The sequence below is a fragment of the Megalobrama amblycephala genome, linkage group LG9 (genome assembly GCF_018812025.1).
Source record: "Megalobrama amblycephala isolate DHTTF-2021 linkage group LG9, ASM1881202v1, whole genome shotgun sequence".
NCBI classification, from domain to species: Eukaryota; Metazoa; Chordata; class Actinopteri; order Cypriniformes; family Xenocyprididae; genus Megalobrama; species Megalobrama amblycephala.
Genome location: NC_063052.1, coordinates 9595419 through 9618672, shown reverse-complemented (window position 1 = coordinate 9618672; position 23254 = coordinate 9595419). Strand labels below are relative to the sequence as shown.

At 38.2% G+C, this 23254-nt stretch overlaps 1 protein-coding gene across 1 annotated transcript in view; it reads right to left on the bottom strand.

Moving 5' to 3' along the window:
- Nucleotides 1-342: 342 nt before the first annotated feature.
- The window catches only part of nxph1 (neurexophilin 1), a 39643-nt gene continuing 16731 nt past the window's right edge, over nucleotides 343-23254 (bottom strand). Inside the window, 2 exon segments of the mRNA XM_048201521.1 lie at nucleotides 343-1879; nucleotides 1881-2270. Of these exon segments, the coding sequence (XP_048057478.1) occupies nucleotides 1505-1879; nucleotides 1881-2270 (765 nt within the window). The 3' untranslated portion in view covers nucleotides 343-1504.

Below are 23254 nucleotides of genomic sequence, written 5' to 3'. Positions count from 1 at the left end.
AACAAGGGTATACAGTTCTTCTTGTGAACATAAAAGTTTCAGGCTTAACTATTTCACAGTCGTAACTTAGATTTCATTAGGGTTGTGTTTTCACAGTACGCAATTTATTTATTTCAAAAGATGAAGGAAAATTTGATGTCATATAACCCCTTAAACTGCACATCTCCAAATTAATTGTTTTATTTGGGGGTTGGAGAGGGGGACATATTACTTCTGACCACGTTTTAGGACTAGTTTTGCATGACATTGTATGTACATTCAGTAATGGGGAACTGTTAAGATAAACATACAGAAGGATATGATTTTCAAAGAACATTCTGAATAACACACAATAACAAAGACTTCACCTGATAAAACTTTCAGTATTTTATTCATTTGTACATCTCCATCCCCTGGTTCCCTCTGAAAGTAAACATGATCATACAGATGATAAGTACTTCTAATATATATTTTTGACAGTTTAACAGCCCCTGTACAAGAGCATGGGTTTCATGGAGTTCACATCTACATCAGCAACATCAGTTTCTTTGTCCGAGGAACCGAGAACAAGCATATATGGAATGGGGTGCTGAGAGAGAGAGAGAGAGAGAGAGTGTGTGTAGGGCTTTGGGTTAACAGACAATGAATGAAGGCATATACAGAAGCAGCTCCATCAGGATCAACTATGTACAATACAAACCATTCATACAAATTAGGCTCTAGGATATAGAATTCATTACATTACAGTGTATTATAAGTGACAATGAGCAAGCCCTCCAACCATTCCTGGATCTTATTAAACTACAGGAGACAGCTTGGGCCGAACAATCCGCAATTATTACAGTACAGCTTCTTTGTAATAGGTAGAAAACATGCCTGTAGTTAAGGCCTGTTCATAACCAGCAGAACAAAGCCATTCTCCTCATCTTTGGGCCTTTTGGGCTGGGAGGAATAACTCAAGAACGCGTGGGGACTCCAGGGCTGTTCAAAAGTTTGTAGGTGGACAGAACATTGAGATTCTGATTGCAAATAATTCTCCAGCGACATCGCTTCTGAGGCGAACTACCATCTAAACGTAAAAGTCCTACTGTATCTACACCCTCGTTGCCTCTTGGCAGTTCTAAGAAACATGTATGTACTTGTACAAATAAACTAATTAAACAAATATTCTGAGAAACCAAACACTTGCACATTTCTAAATGAAAATATTACAGGACAAAATCGTGAGTTTACATGGTCATACGAAGCAACACCCCAGTGGTAAAATAATATCCTAATAACATTAAAAGATATAAACAATAAATTAATAAGTGCAGTAACTTAAAGGATACCAAGTGAGCAAACAAAAGCATTCAAATGAAAGTGCAAACAGCCAAATTCTTCTCTTGTCAAGTTGTTTGAATAGATCCGGGCCATGAACGTATGGTATGGACGGTACGGGGAACATGTATTTGTTGTGGATGGGGAGAGAGCTCCATCCTTTGCCTCTCGTTGTCCTCCGTGTAGGTGATGTCTGCAGCTACCTTCAGCCAGAGGGGAAGTAAGGAGTATCACTATGGTAGTTATAATCTGGGCAGACTTTCTGCACTAGCTTGTAGTCGGTGCTGTAGAAGGAGATGTAAATGCAAATGACTTTGAAGGGCTTCGAGCAGAGCCAGGACACGTGACTTTGCGTCTGTTCCTGGTAACATGTCTTGGATGGGTCGAAGTTGCAGAGCGTGTTTTTGGAGCCCCTCTCCACCTTCTCGTACTCGATGCGGCAGTTGAAGGACTTGGAATCCTTGGCGTCGATTACCGACTGCTGGGCCGTCAAGTCAAACTCGACGATTTTGGTGGGGGGGACCAGGCTGACGGACACATTGCCCTGGCCCGTGGAGTTATGGCGGAAGTAGACGCTGAAAGGTGCCGTTGCCGTGATCGACGATCTTGCCAGTAATCAAGAGGTTGAGCTTGACAGTTTTGATGTTGGAGTGGAAATCTCCCCAGCCGAACATTTTCTTGAACTTGCCCGTCTTGACCATCGGCCGCCGTTTGGCTCGAGGCCTGGAGTCCTGCAGGTCCGTGGTATTCCTCAGCCAGTCCCACAGGTCCTGCTCTGAGTAAGGCTCCGGAGTGTCATAGTGCAGGTCCAGGGCTGTTGCGTTTTCCTTCCCATGGAGAGTCTGTGATAGAAGTCGACTGATGGACAAGTCCTTACTGCTTTCTGTCCATATATGCTTTAGTGTCGACTTGGGGCTCCCTGATTTGAGCAGCTCCGACTTCCCCGGGATAGAACCGTGGGCACTTGAAACCTAAGAAAGCAAGATGGAAAGGACATTATTGAGCAGTATTAACCTTAAAGAGCTACAGGAGACGCATAATGCAAAGCAAGTGAGCATTTCATTCTATGCTGCCTGACAGGAAAAAGGAATTAAGTAGAGATTACTCTTGATTCGGGAGATATTGACCCCTCACCCCCACACAATCATGTAGTCTCCTACTCAACAGACAGATCAAATGGATTAGGATGAGGGGGGAAAAAGACAATCGATCGATCCCGCAAGCTTCAATTTGCAACGTTGTTAGCTGACAGGAGCCGTCTGGGAAATGGAACGGAGCGTGGCGAATGAGAAAAAGAATACAGCGATCAAACTCGCCATGTCGTGCGGTTGGGGAGGGGATCTCCATCGGCCCTCCCTGATAATACCGGTGACTATTCTTTGAGTAAAGAGCAGACTATTAACCAGCCAGTGCTCCTTGAATTGATGATTGATGAACCACTGGGTTCTCTCCATTTAGTGCAGATGAGTGGAATTAGGTCTATACAGGGCCTGGCGGAGCGCCGTGACATTGATTGCCTGATTTCTACTGTAAGACCTGACAGCAGATCCGTCTTGCGGTGGTTTTTGCATCTCGAGGGCTACCCCTGGGATCGATAGTTAGAAAATAAGGTCTCGCTACCAATCTGCCCGACCCTTCGGACAGAAATTGCCTCACAGCACGTGCGAAGCGCGAGGGTGATGCGGGTCCATTTTAAACACAGCACTGGGTGGGATCGAGGCCACGTGGCTCACTTAAGGATTTCACATTGCGAACCTGAAAGGTAATCAATATGTGACTTGAAGAGTGGTTCAAAATGCAAATTAAGAGAAGTTTAACTTAAAAACTTGGGAATTGCTTGATAGCAGTCTGCTCATGCTCAGTACTCACATAAAATGTTGATAAAATGAATGAATAAAAACACACAACTCAACATTCACCTGACAAGCATCCACACTAGTGATGAAGAACCTTGGGAGGAGAGTTCAGATATGTTTCAAAGAAATTAAGGAACATTACTCTTCCTCATGTATGGAGTTAGAGGCCTTGCCCTGTACTAAAGGAGAGTAATATGTTTTGCACTCTGGGAGCATGATTAAAGACAGAGTTATTATTTATTAATGGCTAATTGCTAAAGGGGCAATACAAACATTCCAAGGCTGAGCAAGTTTCAAGGAGCTATTTGTGTGAAGTTCAGTGAAGCCTGACCGACTGGGAGGGTACTTGCATTAATAAATGAATCTTTATAGTGCTTGTTTTAACAAAATGTTGAGGGAAAAACTTTTCATGTTTATGTATTCATCATTCAGTGGATTAGCTGGTATAATAAATGAATGAATGAATAAATAAATAAAATTCTTATCTACTTAATTGGTTTTCAAATATAATTCTTTTGATTTTTATAATCTGTTTTCTCTTTTATATTTATTTCTCATTTTTATTCTTTAGTTTTAAGGTTAATACTATCCTACGACACTCATTCAGTGTGTTTTTTGCAAGTTTTACATACTACACCGTAACAGAGTGATCACAATGTCTTGTACCAAGACATTTTTTGATAATGGCTAACCTGCTTTGTTAGCTAACGGGCTAACAAAGCTCTTTCATTTAAAGGATTAGTTCAATTCAGAATTAAAATTTCCTGATAATTTACTCACCCCCATGTCGTCCAAGATGTTTATGTCTTTCTTTCTTCTGTCGAAAAGAAATTAAGGTTTTTGAAGAAAACATTCCAGGATTGTTCTGCATATAGTGGACTTCAACAGGGTTCAACAGGTTGAAGGTCCAAATTGCAGTTTCAGTGCAGCTTCAAAGGCACAATCCCAGCCAAGGAATAAGGGTCTTATCTAGCGAAACCGTGGTACATCCTGCATCATGCGTGACCTTTCCAACATGATTGCGTAATGCGTGGCGCATCGCAGAGCTAGTGCAAGACGAGAATTTGCGGTTAAAAAGTATATAATTGTTTGGGAGGGGGGGGATTACCAATCATTTCGCTAGATAAGACCCTTATTCCTCATCTGGGATCGTGTACAGCCTTTTGACCTGTAATTTGGACCTTCAACCCATTGAACCCTGTTGAAGTCCACTATATGGAGAAAAATCCTGGAATGTTTTCCTAAAAAACTTAATTAATTTTCGACTGAAGAAAGAAAGACATGAACATCTTGGACGACATGGGGGTGAGTAAATTATCAGGAAATTTTGATTCTGAAGTGAACTAATCCTTTAAAAAAAAAAATCCAAAGTCTTGCATTCAACAACTCCTGGCTTCAGTTTCCAACTCTTTTCCTAGTCTGTGTCTGTCCACCTTTGGCGACCTTAAAAAGCTCACACGTGGACCGCACAAATAGCAAAACACTGGCCAGGAGTCAGTTCTCCTGGGCATAAAGCCTGCACACATAGCGGATGTCTGAATGCAAGCCTTGGTCTGTCCAGTCTGTCTTGCCATGATGGGCTTGGATCCAGCCTGACTGCTGGAGCTTTACGGAGCCAGCTGCAGTGCTCACCTGAGGCAACAGTGCATCTGGTAAACACATTCGGGTGGGGGGGGGGAGTCACGGCCAAGCCCTTCCCAACTCACCCACTGACAGCCGGCCAGCCAGGCACAAACAGCTGGGCTCCCCCAGGCACTGCACTGCATCAGGTCAGCAAGAGCAGCGTGTGTACATGAATCTGTGTGCCTGGTGTGAGTCTTAATGAGTCGGCCTGCTTTAAGAACTTCAAGGCAGACAGAATGGATCTTTCTTTCTGGCAACTTTCTTAATCCCAACAGCAAGCCGAACAACATCAAACATGAAAATTAAAAGACTTTTACAGATGCAAGCATTTTTCATTCAAACAATACAGGAGACAAGACATAATGTTCATCACAACTAGGTATGTGTAAAACGACTTTTTAAAAATCTTAGTGGGTTCCGGTGAATGGCTATTTTGGACCACTTTTAACTTGACACAGCATCTAAAAAACACGAAAGCTATGGTGAGACACTCAAAAAACAATGCAAGATGTGATACATCTGCAGACAGTGTTAATATGCTTTCCATTGACGTGAATGAAGTCCGTTTTACAAGCTCAACGGCTCTGTCTGAGCTGTGATCTAGGAGAAACGCTATTGGCTATTTGAAAAAAGGAGGAGCTTCTAGATATATCCTGCCCTGTTTTCCTGTTTCATGGGAAATTATGTCAACAAAGTGAATAAAGCTGCCCATTCCAAGGCACTTCAGTGGGCTTTTAAAGCACAGCATGATAAATAGTATATAATGTTATAATATTATTTCATATATAATTATAAAGAAAAATGTAAAAGAATAAAATACATAATGTTCACACCAAATAGTTATCACAGAGTGCAAATTAAATTGAGTAACTTGCCAAATAACATTTCTTTCTAAATGATAAACAGTCGTGTACAGAATGGTGTGCCATATTATAAAAGAAAACTATGCACTGCAAACTGGAGAATTAAAAATGTAGCGAGCAGTTCAACACCACTGTTGACCTTGAAATGCATGCTCTGTGACTGCACTGCAGTCCTAACTAAAGGCGAGAATCAGACCCTGCTTGCTTAACATAAGCCAGAGCTACATTTGGTCGTAATTAATAATAGCAGATTAAATGGAATAATTACACAGGCTTATTCTGAAAATGCAATTATGTTATTGCCGCACATTTGTGTTTCCATTTGAATGTTAATTTGCACTAATTAAGCTTATTAATATGCATCAATAAGTCAACTACAGTGTTAGCTAGCATATTATTGACACATTGATTACATCGCCAGGGCTGTTTACATGGTAAGTGAAACATTACAATGAGTTCCCAGTGATTTTGCAGGTGTCCACATCTTTAAAACTGACCCATTAAAGGAGAAAGTTTAAATTAGCCCTTTAATCAGCCTCAGCTTCAGGGGGTGTCCTTAATTCTAATAAGTATATATTTACTTATATTCCAAATAGTGTGTGTGATATATATATATATATATATATATATATATGTGTGTGTGTGTGTGTGTGTGTGTGTGTGTGTGTGTGTGTGTGTGTGTGTGTGTGTCTGTCTGTCTCATCACCTTGGATTTATAAGGTTCTATCTGCATTCTGAGCAGTTTTGAGATATTGAGCTTCAAAGTTTTTGCATTCCATATAGCAAAAATTATATGGAGAACAAGTCTCTTTTATACATGAAAATGAAAATGACAGAGACCCTAAATGTATTCTAAATGTACAATATCAAAATCCTCTCAAATTTGTAAATGGCGATTTTTGGAATGGGTCAAATACAGATAGAGCCTTCTAATTCTAAAAAAATACTTTTCACTTGGAATTATAAGATTCTATCTTACAAAACATTAATTGAAGCCATAATTTTCAAGAAACACAGTTTACTTATAATTTGTTTTAAAACATAAAATTAGTGTAACAGTGTGTTGACATACATGAGAAAGAAAAAAAGAAAAAAGAAAGCTGATCCTGATTGGTCCTCGTGTGTGCATTGGAAGTGCTGATTGGCTCACAGATATAACCTGATAGAACCAAGTTAGAGTTCGACTTTGTTTTCTAAAAAAAAGTCCCAAAATGTACACAACTTAAAAAAAAAAAACATCAACATAATGTAAATAAGAATAAGAATATGTGAATAACTCGAATTTTGACAAAAATGTTAAGATAGAACCTTATAATTCCAAGGTGACTATATATATATATATATATATATATATATATATATATATATATATATATATATATATATAGAAAATGTGTTTTCAGTGAGTGTTATGAAGAAAGAAAAATATATAATAGTAATATAATAATATTAATAGTAATATATAATAATAATAATAATAATAATAATATTCTTTATTCTTTATTTTATTATTATTAATATTGGTAAACATATCAATATTTAAACATTTAAATGTGTATTAATTAAATACATATTTTTCTAATTTATCGTGAAAAAAAAAAAAATTTATATATATATATATATTCTACTAAAACTCTAATAAATTAAATATATACATATATATATATATATTTAATTTATTAGAGTTTTAGTTGTATAAAACCCCAGACAAATTTCCCACACTTATGCCTATATTATGGAGGGTAAGTACACTTGATGTGTGAGGTATACTTCCTTTCAGAGCCATACTCTTTGACAGAGTTTGACAGACTAAAGGCCAGCCGATAATGACCATAGATATAACAGCTTTTGTGAAGTGACAGTAGTAAGAGAATGAGCAGAGGAAGCAGATGTAACCCATAGAGTAGAAAAGAATGCCCTCAGCTGTGACCCTGACTGCACATTCCACCACTTACCACACTTTCACAGAGTGAAGGGAGAATTACAAAAAAATGCATAAAGGATCATAACGTCCACCTGAGATAAATGTTCCAGAGAAAACACGGCCCTTATCAATAAAACCGCTAAGTCGAGGCCAAAACCTCCACTGTGCAAAACAATATGCCATAAAACTGTTCAGCAGATCATTCCAGTACCTCACTTTAACAATCTCCCAAACAACATTTACAGCCTGGGTGATGAGATAAAATGGTGCATATCTTCTTCCTCCTCAGCAATTCGCTGCCATCTACAAGCTATACACTTAAACAAGGCGCCTCATGCTGCGGCCGTCCTGAGAGAAATGAAAAGGAAAGGCAAAAATGAAGATGGATTTCAACTAAATCCACTTCTGCTAACAAAGCACTCGCAGGCTCTGCTAAACCCTTACCCCCACCCCTTCCTTGCAGCCTGCTGCGTGCGTTTGGTTTGTAGGAGTGCGAGGTATTGCACGGGTCCATTAGCAACATAACTAAGCACTGTGCTTTAGGATGGGCCGCTGGGGCCGAGGCACGCTTGCTGCAAGAGTTGGACAGCTGCTAAGCAGCCATGGAATATCAGGCTGTGACCATGCACTAGAACTGCCTAATGGTGTCATAAGAAGGCCGTTAGACGCACCATTAAAGCAGGCTGTCACGCTCGTTGTGTATAGCTGCCAGTGAGCGTTTGTAACAATGACCGTGGACTCCCCTGATACACTGTCAAGTAGGTATTGCAACAGAAGTGTAACACATAGACTGTACAGAAACTGTCCCTTATGAGATGCTCAGTGTGAGATGCAATTTCTGCATTTACGAATGTAATTATGAAACAACCAAATGAGAATATTAAAATGCATGACAGAAACTCATATCTAAGGGGCTGTTTACACGGCACTGTTTTCAACTAAAAACGGAAAACTTTTTATGAGTTTTGGGTGCCTGAAAACGCAAACTTTTGAAAACGGGTTTTTTGAAAATGGTCTCTGTAAACAACAAAAACGCAAATCTGTGAAAACGATGATGTCATGCACATGCGCATTACATGTTCGGTCTATGGTGTTTCATCGCCATCTAATGGCCTGCCAGCAGAATACAGAGTTTTTAGTCGTTTTCACGGATTCGCGTTTTGACAATGGTGTCACCTGTACAGGGACGTGCACAGGGGGGTTGCTCAGGTTGCCCGGGCAACTGCCTATATGCCCTTCTCGACTCACGTTGCCCTTCCGAGGTGGAAAAAAATAAATAAAAAAATCGTACAATGGATGCAGAATTTCACGTAGGCCTAGATAAAAAAAAAAAAATAAAAAAAAATCGCAAAGCCTCATTCACTTCCATATTCGGGCACCCGTCCGAAAGTGAAAGTCAGTAGGGGAAGGGCAAACTCTGTTTACTTGGCTGCAGCGCTGCACGCGACCGGCACCTGAGCTGAGCCTGCATGAGCGGCACTAGAAGGAGATTGTCGCGGTTGTCGGGTGAGACGACTTAACGTTGTCGGAAAGGTGAGGAAGGTTATAATCGTTAACGACAACGAACGAAAAAACGAAAACTAGGTGGGAAAAAACATCGTCGTTAACTGAAATAAAAATAAAAACGAGGCATTACAAAAAAAACATAACTAACCAAAACTGCAATGTGTGTTTGGCAAAACTAACTAAAATAAAATAAAATTATAGATTAAATGTCCTTAGTTTTCGTCTTTGTCAATGTCTTTCATAGAGCAAACGTTCAGCTGCATTTAATTTCTCTGCGTCTCTCACTCACGCGTCTCTCTCACATACTCGCGCGCGCACAGCCCCTCCCCGTGCACACCGCGCGCGCCTCCATGAGAACGAGTGTTGGAAGCAAGTTCGCGAAAGGTTGGTATCTCGTGAAAACCTTTACACAATCACACATTAAAAAGTGGTATAAAAATATTTTTAATTCTGAGTATAATTTTGTCAGTGTGTTAATGTTGACCCCGAGAAGCGATTGCTACTTTAGAAAGTTAACTAGAAGCAAGTTTGAGGTAAACTGCACGATGTCAAAACACTATTTAAGCTGTGATTCAAGTAAGGAATAATTGACGACGGGCCATTGAATTATTAGAAAAATAATGCACACCTGAGATCGTGATTCGGTCACGACTCGAAGCGGAGTCAATTATCCGCTTGTACCACGGTTATTCTCAGTCCTTCATATAGCCCGTGAGTTTTTTTAGGGGAGTGCCCTTTTTTTAGGTCAGAGCAACTGCCCCTCAAAATTCCTGTGCACGTCCCTGCACCTGTACATGGAAATCTTAAAGGAAAAACTTCTCCGTTTTAAGCATTTAATTGTCGTGTAAACGTACCTAACACACATTCACGAAGCAGCAGAAAACGATCTGCAGTTCTTGTTCTTAGGACATGTTTACACAAAATGTGCTCTTGCATTTAAAACATGAGACACTGCACTGATTAATAGAAAATGACACTTTACATGGCCCTACAAAAACGCAACTCTGAAAGATGCTGAAAGAGTGCGAGACACTGCACAATGGTCAACATTATTCATCTAGTATAGATTTACATTGGTAATCTATTAAAAGCACCATAAAGTGGAATGTAAAATGTGTTCTGTGTGAACTGGCCTTATGGGGCCCATTCACACAAAACATGTTTTTGCATTTTAAAGGTGAGACATTGAGCTGAGGAATGGAAAATGACATGTTTTTAACTTCACGTGGTACTATAAAAATTTGCGTACGTGGAACTTTCATGCTTGTGATGCTGAAAGAGCAGTGAGACAGTCAACAAAGTTCATCCTGCATAGATTTACATTCATAAACTATTAAAAAGCAATGTAAATGGAACATAAAATGTGTTCTATGTGAACGGGCCCCACTGTGTTTATTCACACAGAACGCATTTTTGCATTTAAAGGGTTAGTTCACCCAAAAATGAACATTCTGTCATTAAATACTCGCCCTCATATTGTTCCAAACCCGTAAGACTTTCGTTCATCTTTAGAAGCCAAATGAAGATCTATTTGATGAAATCTGAGAGCTTTCTGTCCCTCCATAGACAGCAACACAACTGAAACTTTGACGCTTCAAAAAGCCTAAATTCAATCTGTTCATCATATAAAGTAGTCGAGTCTCTATAGAAAATTTGAACTAAACCACTCAATTCATATGGATCAGTTACACAATCTCTTTATTAACTTTTTGAAGAGTCAAAATTTCAGTTCCAGATTCTATCAAAAATCTTCATCTGTGTTCATTTCAGATGAACGAAAGTCTTACAGGTTTGGAACGACATGAGGGTGAGTAATTAATGAAAGAATTTTCATTTTTAGGTGAACCATCCCTTTAAAAGGCGAGACATTGCATTGAGGAATGGAAAACGACATATTTTCAAAAGATGAACTTCATTTAACTCGATTTCTGTCAAGAACACTATCATCAAAGATGATTGATTATTAGTTAGCATACAGTTTGGATTGGCGGTATGGTTCCATTCTGGACAAGAACTCCCTGCATATCCAGCCTAGCATGGATAAGAACAGGGAGAGCAGCAATAACCGCCTTAGGGTAAAGAGAACAGAACCAACAAAAATGTATTGCAGATATCATTAATGTTCAATAGTTACATTTACAACATAATTAGAGAAAAATAGTCTGAATCAAAGGGGAATCAGAATGCCAAGTCGTGACTGGACAAGAGGCGGAGCTGGGGATGGAGGAGGGTAATTAGCTCCTGAGCAATGTGATAAGCTTCTAATAATACTGACAGACCTTATATATATATGATGCCGTGATAGGTATTCCTATAGGTAGAAGTGGATCAGCTAAGAGTCAGCTGATGCGAGCTTGACTGACGTGACCTGCCAGTTATAATGCTACGCTTGATATGGCGCTATAAAAACGCGACACTCATGCTTGAGATGCCCAAAAGAGAAGAAAGACACTGCGCAACACTCAACAATGTTGGTAAACATAAAAGCACCATAGAGTGGAACGTAAAATCTGTTCTGTGCGAACCGGCCCCATGGTACTTACATAGAAGACGTTTTTGGGTTTAAAAACGTGAAACACAAGAATAAAAGAAAGCTTATTTGAGCTCTAGCACTGTTTTATGTGTCAAACGCCCATCTAGTGCATGCAAAATGGCACAGTGGAATGCAAAAATGCATTCTGTGTGAACAGTGTCAATTTTGATGATTCTCAAAAGTGTTTTAGGTAAACTGTGTGAGGAGAAATGGTTTTAAGTCCAGACTCAAACAATACGCTCAGTTAATAAAAAAAAAACATTCATTTACAAATCACGCAGTTAGCTAACAATCTATTAATTTAAACAATGTATTAATTTAAGGCAGAAACAATGGGCTTATTGAATTAATGGAAACATGTTAACAATGATTAGGATATATAGGAAGATTTGCATCGGTGCATGTCGATCCAGAGTTGTGTCGTCTGAAGCCCGCGCAGGAGTTGGCGCAGTCTCTTCACAGGTGTTGAGGCATCTATTACTAATTATACTAATACTAATGAGGCATCTAATCTAATACTAATTAATATTAGTATTAAATTCATTCACATTTAAACCCTGGTCTAGGAAACATAACCCCAAATTATTGAAACTAGATTGAAATTCAATAACTTTGATCTCTCCATTAGTTTTTTGAACAGATTTGTGATGTTACAAACAATACAGAAAAAAAAAATGCTATGTATGCGGCCCACTCCCATCTTGCACTATACATTCAGTCTTTCTGCTGCAGTGGTAGCTAACGCAGATGTCTAATGGCATGGTATAGATCCAGGTCTGCCAAAAAGGAAAATAAATAAAGAATAGGAGTAGAAGAAATCATTTGGAGAAGAGCAGCACAGCTTCAGTTTATTATTCCAGCCTAAAATCTCATTAAGTGTGACATTGAGGATTAGTTCAGAGGGAAAAGAGTAGAGAGAGAAGTCTCCCACAAATAGCTGTGAGGAGCGACGCGCTGGCTTTTGTTTGCCATCATTAATTCTGCGCTGAAGTGGCTAAGAGGAAGGCCCCGAATCACTGATCAGAGGAGGCCCCCCGAATATGACAGCGGGACAGGTGCCCTCTCTTCCTCTCGCTCTCTTCTCACACGCTCACTTTTCCTCTCTGCGTCTTGCTGCGTCTGTGTTCTTCTCTCTCGCCTTCTCGGCTCTTAATTGGGGTGATTGGGCGGCGGGGCCATCTGCGATGCTGACAAAGGGAAGCCTGCTTTGATTTATGGAGCCTCAGGCCACATTAGTCTCAAGATTTCCACAGTAAATATCAGCGCTCAGCAGCGGAGTTGGCTCAATAAAATCTGCATTGCTCAGGAAGAGAACTGTGGGTTCCTCTGTGGAATAGTATTGAGATGATGTTAGACTTTCACTTTTACATTTTGGGGTGCCAATGTTCTATACTTTTGTAGCATTTCGCATATTGCGTATAATGTTGGTAAATTTGCTTCATAGTAGAGCTGCACGATTAATCGTTAAAAGATTGCGATCTTGATTCAAACACCCTCACAGTCTTCCTAAATGACAGCGATTCACCAGTGTCTATTAAACCTTTGACAAGTACAATCACAGCGAACATTCAAATCTGTTTTCACACTGTCGCTAAGCCAGAGAGAGCAGTTGTCATGTGTAGGTATGAAACAGCTTCACAAACAGTCTTTTCAACCACACCGTATCATTATTTCTGAGTTAAAATAATTCAAATTATCACAGAAGTACTGCTGTATAGTTTAGATATATGAACACTGTAGCGATCAAAAGAGTAAAACGCTTTTTGAAAGTAACTTGACATTTCAAATAAAGATTGTATCAGTTACACTGTTACACCAGTAGGTGGCGACAAGTGACTGTTAAAAGTGTATTTGTCACTGAATCACTTTCATTTCTGAAATTACATAACTTGCACCTCTAATAACAGATCACTCCAAATTGTAATATTCACATGCATTTTCTGTAAAGCTGCTTTGAAATGATATATATTGTGAAAAGCGCTTGACAAATTAAAAAATTAATTTAAAATAATACTGGGTCTAATCCAGAAAAAGCAAAAAGGATGGCTTAGATTGAAGTTATTGGCAGTATGTTCATCAATTACATCAATCTATTTTATGTCCAGTCCCTTTTTTTTTGTTAAATCTAGTGCACACATTCCAGATTTTAGGGTTTATTTACCTCCAAAATACCAATTTAACCATAACTTATAATCCATAGGTTAGTTAAAAACATCTAAAATCTACTGTTATGAACGCTGTTTAAAGAGATTATTATGCCCTTTTTTTTTTTACATTTTTAACTTTCTTCAGTGTGCAATGTTGCTGTTTGAGCATGAAAAGGGTCTGCAAAGTTACAAAGCACAAAGTCACTCAAAAGGTTATTCTCTATATCAGTGCGCACTGTTTCTGAACTCCCTGAAACGCCTTGATTATAGTCTTGAGTTTTCTTCCAGGAAAGTACACATCACAATATTCCTCATTTAAATAATTCCCTCCCAATGCATACTCAAAAAAGAGGTGAGGCCTGGTTGAGTCACATTAGTTTGTTGAAACTCGTGGTTATGATAAGGGGCGTGACATTTCCAAAATGCAGTCGAAGAAGTTGACCAATCACAACATAGTTGTCCAGCTGACCAATCAGAGCAAATTGTGCTTTTCGGAAGGAGGGGCTTCATAGAGACAGGAACTAAACAGAGTTTTACTGACAGACTGGGAAGAGAGGTGCTGCACCAACTTAAAATATGTTAAATATAAATATATATATATATATATATATATATATATATATATATATATATATATATATATATATATTTTAACACTCAAGCATGAAAACCTTTTCTAGTAGACCCCAAAAATATCAAATACAAAAAACCAATATGGCATAATATGGCCATCAAAGGGTTAGTTCACCCAAAAATGATCTGTCATTAAACCCATCATTAATTACTCACCCTTGTGTTGTTCCAACCCGTTCATTCATCTTCGTTTCATTCGTTCATCAAATGCAGATACTTTTAATGAAATCTGAGAGCTCCCTTTATAGAAATCCAAGGCAAATGACACATTCAAGGCCCAGAATGATAGGAAAGACATTGTTAAAGCACTCCACATGACTCTAGTGCAGGGGTAGGCAAGTTCGGTCCTAGAGAGCCGCTGTCCTGCTGAGTTTAGCTCCAACCTTAATCAAACACACCTGAACAAGCTAATCAAGCTCTTCAGGATTACTAAGGCTATAGGCAGCTGAAGGTTTTTTTCAGGGTTGGAGCTAAACTCTGTAGGACAGCGGTTCTCTAGGACCGAACTTGCCTACCCCTGCTCTAGTGGTTTAATCTCAATTTTGGCTTGATCTCTATGGAGTATGGTGACCCAGTAGTGCACAACACAACGAAATTAAAAAAGCAAACATAAGTTCACAACACAATGAAATCGAGCCACAACACAACGGAATAAAGCCACAACACAACATAAATGCTCCCGACCACTAGGGGGCTCTCAGAGCTCGTTAATATTAGTATTCCTTGCCAATGTTCTATAAAGTCGACAGTCTTACATAGATATCAATACCATGATTAGTTTTAAGTATGTAAACGTTGTATATCGACATGAAATATTAATTCAAAATCACTTGAGTGCACAATAGCTTCATATTTATACCTGTGAATGATTTGACGCGATACCACGGTGAATGATGAAGGGAACGTCTGACAATTCCACCAAGTGGTTAAAACGTATAATTTGTATTCAGTACAATGACTTTGTTTAACATTTAAAAACAGACATGTTCAAATTACAAAGGTTGTTAGTTCATGTTGGTAAGACTGACAAGCTTTGTAATTTGAACATGTCTGTTTTTAAATTTTAAAAGTAATTTTAATGAATACAAATTATGCGTTTTAACCACTTGGTGGAATTGTCAGACGTTCCCTTCATCATTCGCCGTGGTAGCGCGTCAAATCTTTCACAGGTATAAATATGAAGCTATTGTGCACGTAGGTGATTTTGAATTAATATTTCATGTCGATATACAGTGGTTATATACTGTTGAAACTAATCGTCGTATTCATATCAGTGCCGACTCTATAAAACATTGGCAAGGAATACTAACAATACCGAGCTCTGAGAGCCCCCTAGTGGTCGGGAACATTTCTGTTGTGTTGTGGCTTTATTTCGTTGTGTTGTGGCTCGATTTCGTTGTGTTGTGGCTTTATTTCGTTGTGTTGTGGCTCGATTTCGTTGTGTTGTGGCTTTATTCCGTTGTGTTGTGGCTTTATTCTGTTGTGTTGTGGCTCGATTTCGTTGTGTTGTGGCTTTATTTTGTTGTGTTGTGGCTTTATTCCATTGTGTTGTGGCTTTATTTCGTTGTGTTGTGGCTTTATTTCGTTGTGTTGTGGCTTTATTCCGTTGTGTTGTGGCTTTATTCCGTTGTGTTGTGGCTTTATTCCGTTGTGTTGTGGCTTTATTTCGTTTTGTTGTGGCTTTATTTCGTTGTGTTGTGGCTTTATTTTGTTGTGTTGTGGCTTTATTCCGTTGTGTTGTGGCTTTATTCCGTTGTGTTGTGGCTTTATTTCGTTTTGTTGTGGCTTTATTCTGTTGTGTTGTGGCTTTATTCCGTTGTGTTGTGGCTCGATTTCGTTGTGTTGTGGCTTTATTTCGTTGTGTTGTGGCTTTATTCCGTTGTGTTGTGACTTTATTTTGTTGTGTTGTGGCTCGATTTCGTTGTGTTGTGGCTTTATTCCGTTGTGTTGTGGCTTTATTCCGTTGTGTTGTGGCTTTATTTCGTTGTGTTGTGGCTTTATTCCGTTGTGTTGTGGCTTTATTTCGTTGTGTTGTGGCTTGATTTCGTTGTGTTGTGGCTTTATTCCGTTGTGTTGTGGCTTGATTTCGTTGTGTTGTGGCTTTATTCCGTTGTGTTGTGGCTTTATTCCGTTGTGTTGTGGCTTTATTTCGTTGTGTTGCGGCTTTATTCCGTTGTGTTGTGGCTTTATTTCGTTGTGTTGTGGCTTGATTTCGTTGTGTTGTGGCTTTATTCCGTTGTGTTGTGGCTTTATTCCGTTGTGTTGTGGCTTTATTTCGTTGTGTTGTGGCTTTATTCCGTTGTGTTGTGGCTTTATTCCGTTGTGTTGTGGCTTTATTTCGTTGTGTTGTGGCTTGATTTCGTTGTGTTGTGGCTTTATTCCGTTGTGTTGTGGCTTTATTCCGTTGTGTTGTGGCTTTATTCCGTTGTGTTGTGGCTTTATTCCGTTGTGTTGTGGCTTTATTTCGTTGTGTTGTGGCTTTATTTCGTTGTGTTGTGGCTTTATTCCGTTGTGTTGTGGCTTTATTTCGTTGTGTTGTGGCTTTATTCCGTTGTGTTGTGGCTTTATTTCGTTGTGTTGTGGCTTTATTTCGTTGTGTTGTGGCTCGATTTCGTTGTGTTGTGGCTTTATTTCGTTGTGTTGTGGCTTTATTCCGTTGTGTTGTGACTTTATTTTGTTGTGTTGTGGCTCGATTTCGTTGTGTTGTGGCTTTATTCCGTTGTTTTGTGGCTTTATTTCGTTGTGTTGTGACTTTATTTTGTTGTGTTGTGGCTCGATTTCGTTGTGTTGTGGCTCAATTTCGTTGTGTTGTGACTTTATTTTGTTGTGTTGTGGCTTTATTCCGTTGTTTTGTGGCTTTATTCCATTGTGTTGTGGCTCGATTTCGTTGTGTTGTGAACTTATGTTTGTTTTTTTTCATTTCGTTGTGTTGTGCACTACTGGGCCACCGTAATGGAGGGACAGAAAACTCTCAGGTTTCATTAAAAGTATCATCATTTGTGTTCCGAAGATGAATGAAGGTCTTACAGATGTGGAATGACACGAGGGTGATTAATGACAGAAATTTCATTTTTTGTTGAACTACAACTTTAATTAAGTGCTGATGCAAACACACACAAACAGAAAAAAGCCCCATCTCTAAGTGAAATAAGAGGCTTCAGAAAATGTGTTGTTGTTTTTTTTTGTAGCGCCAAGTGTATTTATACGTGTGTGATATTTGTCCTTTTGGTTGAAGTGGTAGGAGGGTTCAAGAGTCAGGTAAAGAGGAGTGCTCTCCTGGGAGGCTGCCATTATAATGCACACTCGTCGCTCAAAATCAAATTAAGCCTGTAATCCAATAAACTGCCATTTCTGCTGCAAGTGACCCCACAGGACCTCATTTCAAATCCGTGACAAGCTTTAATCAATATGATTTAGTGGTTGAGGACACAAATAATTCAGCCGAGGAGAAACGAAGCGCTGTTCTGCCACTGTCTCTACGCTGGAAACCTGCAGCTGTGTTTTATAGACGGCCTGTGGTGTGTTACAGTGCTGCATTGATTTGTGGATGCAATGTGAAAGAGAGAGAGATGCGAGGGAAAAGACAGGAGCTGCTATCACGAAACACCCTCGAGGAGCATTTAACTGAAAGTCAGAGATCAATATGCTCATGTCCGTCGGACCGGGCCATTGACAGGGCTACTTATGGGTTACAGTATCTGCCATTGCCACTTTAACCTGCCGACAGGCTCTTTGCTTCCTGATAAAACAGCCCGTTTCATCTCACTCTCATCTGTTTGGTGACAGGTAAACCAGAAGCAATCATATCTAGATAATGCTATACTGGCTTCCCTGATAGAAGGCTGATGCTTTATTTGCCCATGTAAACATTATGAATACACAATGCAATCATTGATGTTTGGGCTGGATTTGTATAATTTTCATTTTTTTGTACTGTGCTCTGAACAATATGATTAAAATTGAAATGAAGAGCAAACAACAGGATGTGCATCTGAGCTTGGATTCCCCTGTCACTTTGATTTCTGCGTTATTTTGTGCACTGGATATATAAAGGAATGCTGAAAAAGAAGACTGGAGTTTAAATTTTATGCTTAATCACAGAAATGTGGCTGCAAAGGCCAGACAATTGACAGTATTTGACAATTAATCGTAAAATAAACACTGACAGGGTAATCAGGACCACAGCACCAAGCGGAGGAATCTTGTATAATCTTAATGGAGTTTGTTTGCAATAATGACTTTCAGACTGTGGATTATTACATGATTATTTACCTAAGGATGAACAATTGTATTTCAATGCTTTTGCATTCTCTCGCAAAAACATTGCATTCCCTCAAGAAACTGTCCGTTTTGTGAGCGATGGTGTAGGAAATTAGTTTCCAGGGACAATGGTCAAATATACAATTTAATGTTCATGAAATAAGTCCTGTTCACAAGGACAATAACTATAAAGATACTTATTTTAGAGTCCACGTCAGCGCACAATGACGATCTGTTTATTATGCACACTGCTATTATTTTGTCTGCTACTTTTGTCTTCTGATTGGCTGTCAATGTTTTATTGTTCATCAGCTGGAAAAAATTGTTCTTAAAATGATTCCAACAATATCATTCCTCTGTGTTGTTATTGTTACAGTAGTGTGGAGTTCCCTATTCCCATCGAATGATTACTAAAATTGTATATTTATAGCTATCTTTATAGTTACATTGTACACTTTTTTTTTTGGACCATGTGATTCGTATTTAAATATATTTTATTTATTTTTTTTAAATTTATTAATTCGAATCACATAAACTGAAATAGTCCATTTGCTTGTTCCATTAAGATTTATACAAAATGTTTGGTAACACTTTACAATAAGGTTTCTTTAGTTAACATTAGTTAACTATATTTAACATGAACTAAGAATGAATGAACAATACATCTACAGCATTTGCTAATACATAATTAAAATCAACAGTTGGATTTGTTAACACTAGTTAATGCACTGTGGACCAACATGAATGAACAATGAACGACTGCATTTTTATCAAAGATTAATAAATACTGTAACAAATATATTGCTCATTGTTAGTTCATAATACATTAACTAATGTTAACAAATGAGACCTTATTGTAAAGTGTAACACATTTTTTTAATTAAGCTCTAGTTTTTTTATTCATTTACAATTCTTAATTCACAATATGAATAAAATGCAAGGAAAGACCCCCCCCCCCCCCTTCCCCCCCCCAGTTCCACTGTAGCCCTGTCTGAAGTTTGGAAACGTCTTGAGTCGAAGATCAGAGTTATATGACATTAGGAATCATCTTCCACGCTTAGTTCAAGCTTTCCTGCAGGGTTTACATCTGGAGAAATCCTACAGTTTCTTCAACCCACAACGTCTGCTGTCAGCTTGTAAAACGCGGTGGGGGATCTGTAATGATACGAGCAACAATCTCACAACAGTGATTAGATCCAAAGATTGCAGTGCATCCTCTTAAAATGCCTAAGGAATATAGGCAGTTTTATAGGACCAGGTGCACCCTGTTGTGCAAACACCGTTTTCACATAACATTCCCATATATTCTCGAGAGCAGTCTTGTGAACACCGGAATTGAGTCAAATGCCTTGCCTTCCAATCACCAGACCTTAATATCAGTGAGCTTTTAAAGAAAGTTCTAGAGCGTAAAGCAGAATATTCAACTTTTCTCATTGATTAATGACTCAATATCTCGCCGCATAGTTCAGGACTTACATGATACCTCTATAAAGAAGACCGAAGCTGTCCTTAAGGCAAAAGGTGGACTTACTCCTTATTAGGTCCTTGATATTGATAGATAACTCAATGTCTCTGTTATTTTGTCAGTGGCCTGTGGTTACGACATGAAAATGAGGACAACTTTCCTTTCACTTCAGATCAATTATAAATATGCCAGTCATTGTCATTGTACAGTAGTTTCATACTGACTACCAGAGCCTAAAATTAACATTCGCCAAGTGCCAAATGTGAGTAAAATTCGGTGTTGGTGAGTATATGAAACTGTGTCAGTCTCCAGATGGCAGGTAACATTTTTATGAATTCTAACAATTAAGAGAACATGAAAGTGAGCAAACATGAACAATGCTTTGTACAGTTGACAGGTCAATGCTGCATCATCACGACAATTTAAGCCTTTCCAATGTAAATATTCAAGAGCTAGAACACAAGAAAGGGCGCATTATGTGGGAAGTTCAACATCCCAATCGCACGACCTGAAAGCTGCGTCTCAGACAGCAAGCAAATACTAAGATGAGCTCTCTTACATGACTTGAACAGACAAATTCACACAAAATTATGTCAAAAAAATACCCATCTTGGTGAGTATCCAAGTAAACATGTCGGTTATGGCTTCAGTTGAGAAAGAAAACGCATGATCCGTGAGTGCATTCGGTCTTAAAGGATTAGTTTGACTTCAGAATTAAAATGATTATTAATGTCTTTCTTTATTCAGTCGAGAAGAAAACATTCCAGGATTTTTCTCCATATAGTGGACTTCAACAGGGTTTAATGGGTTCAGTTTCAGTGCAGCTTCAAAGGACTCTACATGATTTCAGCCGAGGATTTGTGGTTAAAAAGTATATAAATTTGTATTATTTTTTTTAGAAAATGACTGATCGTTTCGAGATAAAAACCTTATCCTCGTCTGGGATCTTGTAGAGCGCTTTGAAGCTGCATTGAATCTGCAATTTGGACCTTCAACCCTTTGGTACCCATTGAAGTCCACTATATGGAGACACATAGCGGTGAATAAATTATCATGAAATTTTAATTCTGAAGTGAATCCTTTAAAGTTACAGCATCCTAATAATCCTACTGCTGTCTGCGTTTTTAATGTTTTAACCAAACAACAAAGGGGGAAAAAATCACTCACTGCTCTTGAACTTTAAAAAGAATATTAAGACTATGCAGTATTATTTATTTGATTAGAATAATTTATTAAACTTCTGTACCTGAAAATTACTGCTAGACCTGAAAAGCACTGTTTATTTCATTTGTATCTTTGTTGTATTATATTTATTTGTGCTATTGCTTGTAATTTGATTATTTGTTCTTATTTTATTACTGACTGTTTACTTGTTTTTAAAAATGTAGGCTGTTAAAATTATATTAGGTAAGCTTCGTTTTAGCTCATGGTATCGAAATTGGAAAAGAGAATTGTGAATTTTACTAGTATCTAAAATATTGGACTCATATCTGCCTGTTTTCGTTCCATGGCTGTTAAAAAATATTTTTTGCCGTTAAATTTTTGTAAGACACGGCCATTGGAAGAAAAAGTTAGTTTTAGGCCCTGCTGACTACATATTACGATGTAATCAAAACTGGTCCTTTAGAAATACTGCAGCTTTATTTAATTGCTGGCACTTTTAACTATTTATTTTAATTCATTTGAACATAAAAGATTATTTGAGTCCCTGGGATTTGATTTGTTTTTGAAAAGAGAATGAGAGCGTGTGTTCTCCAAAAAGATTAATATTTAATTCATCCTACAAAAGAAGCAGGGGAACATAAAGAGCAAGGTAAGAGCAAATTCACAAGGTGTTAGTTTAAAGAGAAGCAAATAATCTATAAAGGCATTCATGATAAACACTTTAGCAATTTCACACTGGAAGAGCCCCCTCCCCAGAAAAAACAAAAAACAAAAAACTTGCAAATGAAATTTAAGCAATGAATCCTGAGACAGCTGAGCTTATCACTTCCCTTCAATTATCCTTCACCAAATTGCTTTCCATTCAAGGCATGTTGCCCGATTGCACTTCTTTAAACAGAGCACAGTCTAAAGTTCATTTTCAACAGCGTGAAAACAGACTCTAGAGTACCTGACTGCGTTTGAGCTCGGGTTCATTGACATAGAGAGCATGAAATACTTCATCTTGAAGCCTCCTGAACTGATACATGAGAGTCTGCAGGCTAAACTAACTACACAAACATACGCATACACAAACCCCTGTTTCTCAGAAGCAGCTGACATATCGTTCACATACATTTTATGCACAGTTGCATCGCACACTCTTCTGAAAATAAGCTTGAAAGGAATTAACAGCATCTTGATGTGTTTTTTTTGTTTTTTTTGCCTTTTGTGTACGTTTTGGGATTGACAACCAGGGTTGTACGGCATTCAGAAATTAATTAAAATGCCATGAATTAAAAATCAAAAACACATGGAACTGGCAGAGAAACTGATCAATGATGAATAATCAATGAATAATCTGATGCATAAATTCTTAATTATTTTAAATACCCTTAATAATATAATAATTTATAATATAATATTTAAAGTGATTCCATTATTACTATATATAATATAATTCATAATATTTTATTAATACATTTTTCATTTTACTTCCAAAATGGAACATATGCTTTATTATTATTACTATTATAATAATTATTTTACATTGATGCATTTTGAGAGAGTTCACAGTACCATCCACTAAATTGGACACCATGCATCACCATGCATATTATATAGAGGAAGAAGAAATAGAAGAAAACATTTAGAATAATCATTATAAATTACAGTGATTAATCAATGATGAAAAAAAAAAAACTGCCTGAGTTGTTTATGCCTTTCTTCTAATATATTCTTGAATTAATGCATGACAAGGTACAGTTTAACAAATATAATATAATGACACCTCAGCGGGATATGCTGGAAACAGAGAATTCCCATGATGCTCCACAGAATGAGGAATCCATAAATGGCCAGATGACTTTCTGGGGTATTTAGAGTTGTGTTTCTGCGATTCATATTCTCTCTCACGCACACAAACACAAACAGATGGATGAGAAGAAAGCGAGAGAGTGTGTGTGTGAGAGGGAGAATGCAGGAGAGAGAGGAAGCAGAAAAG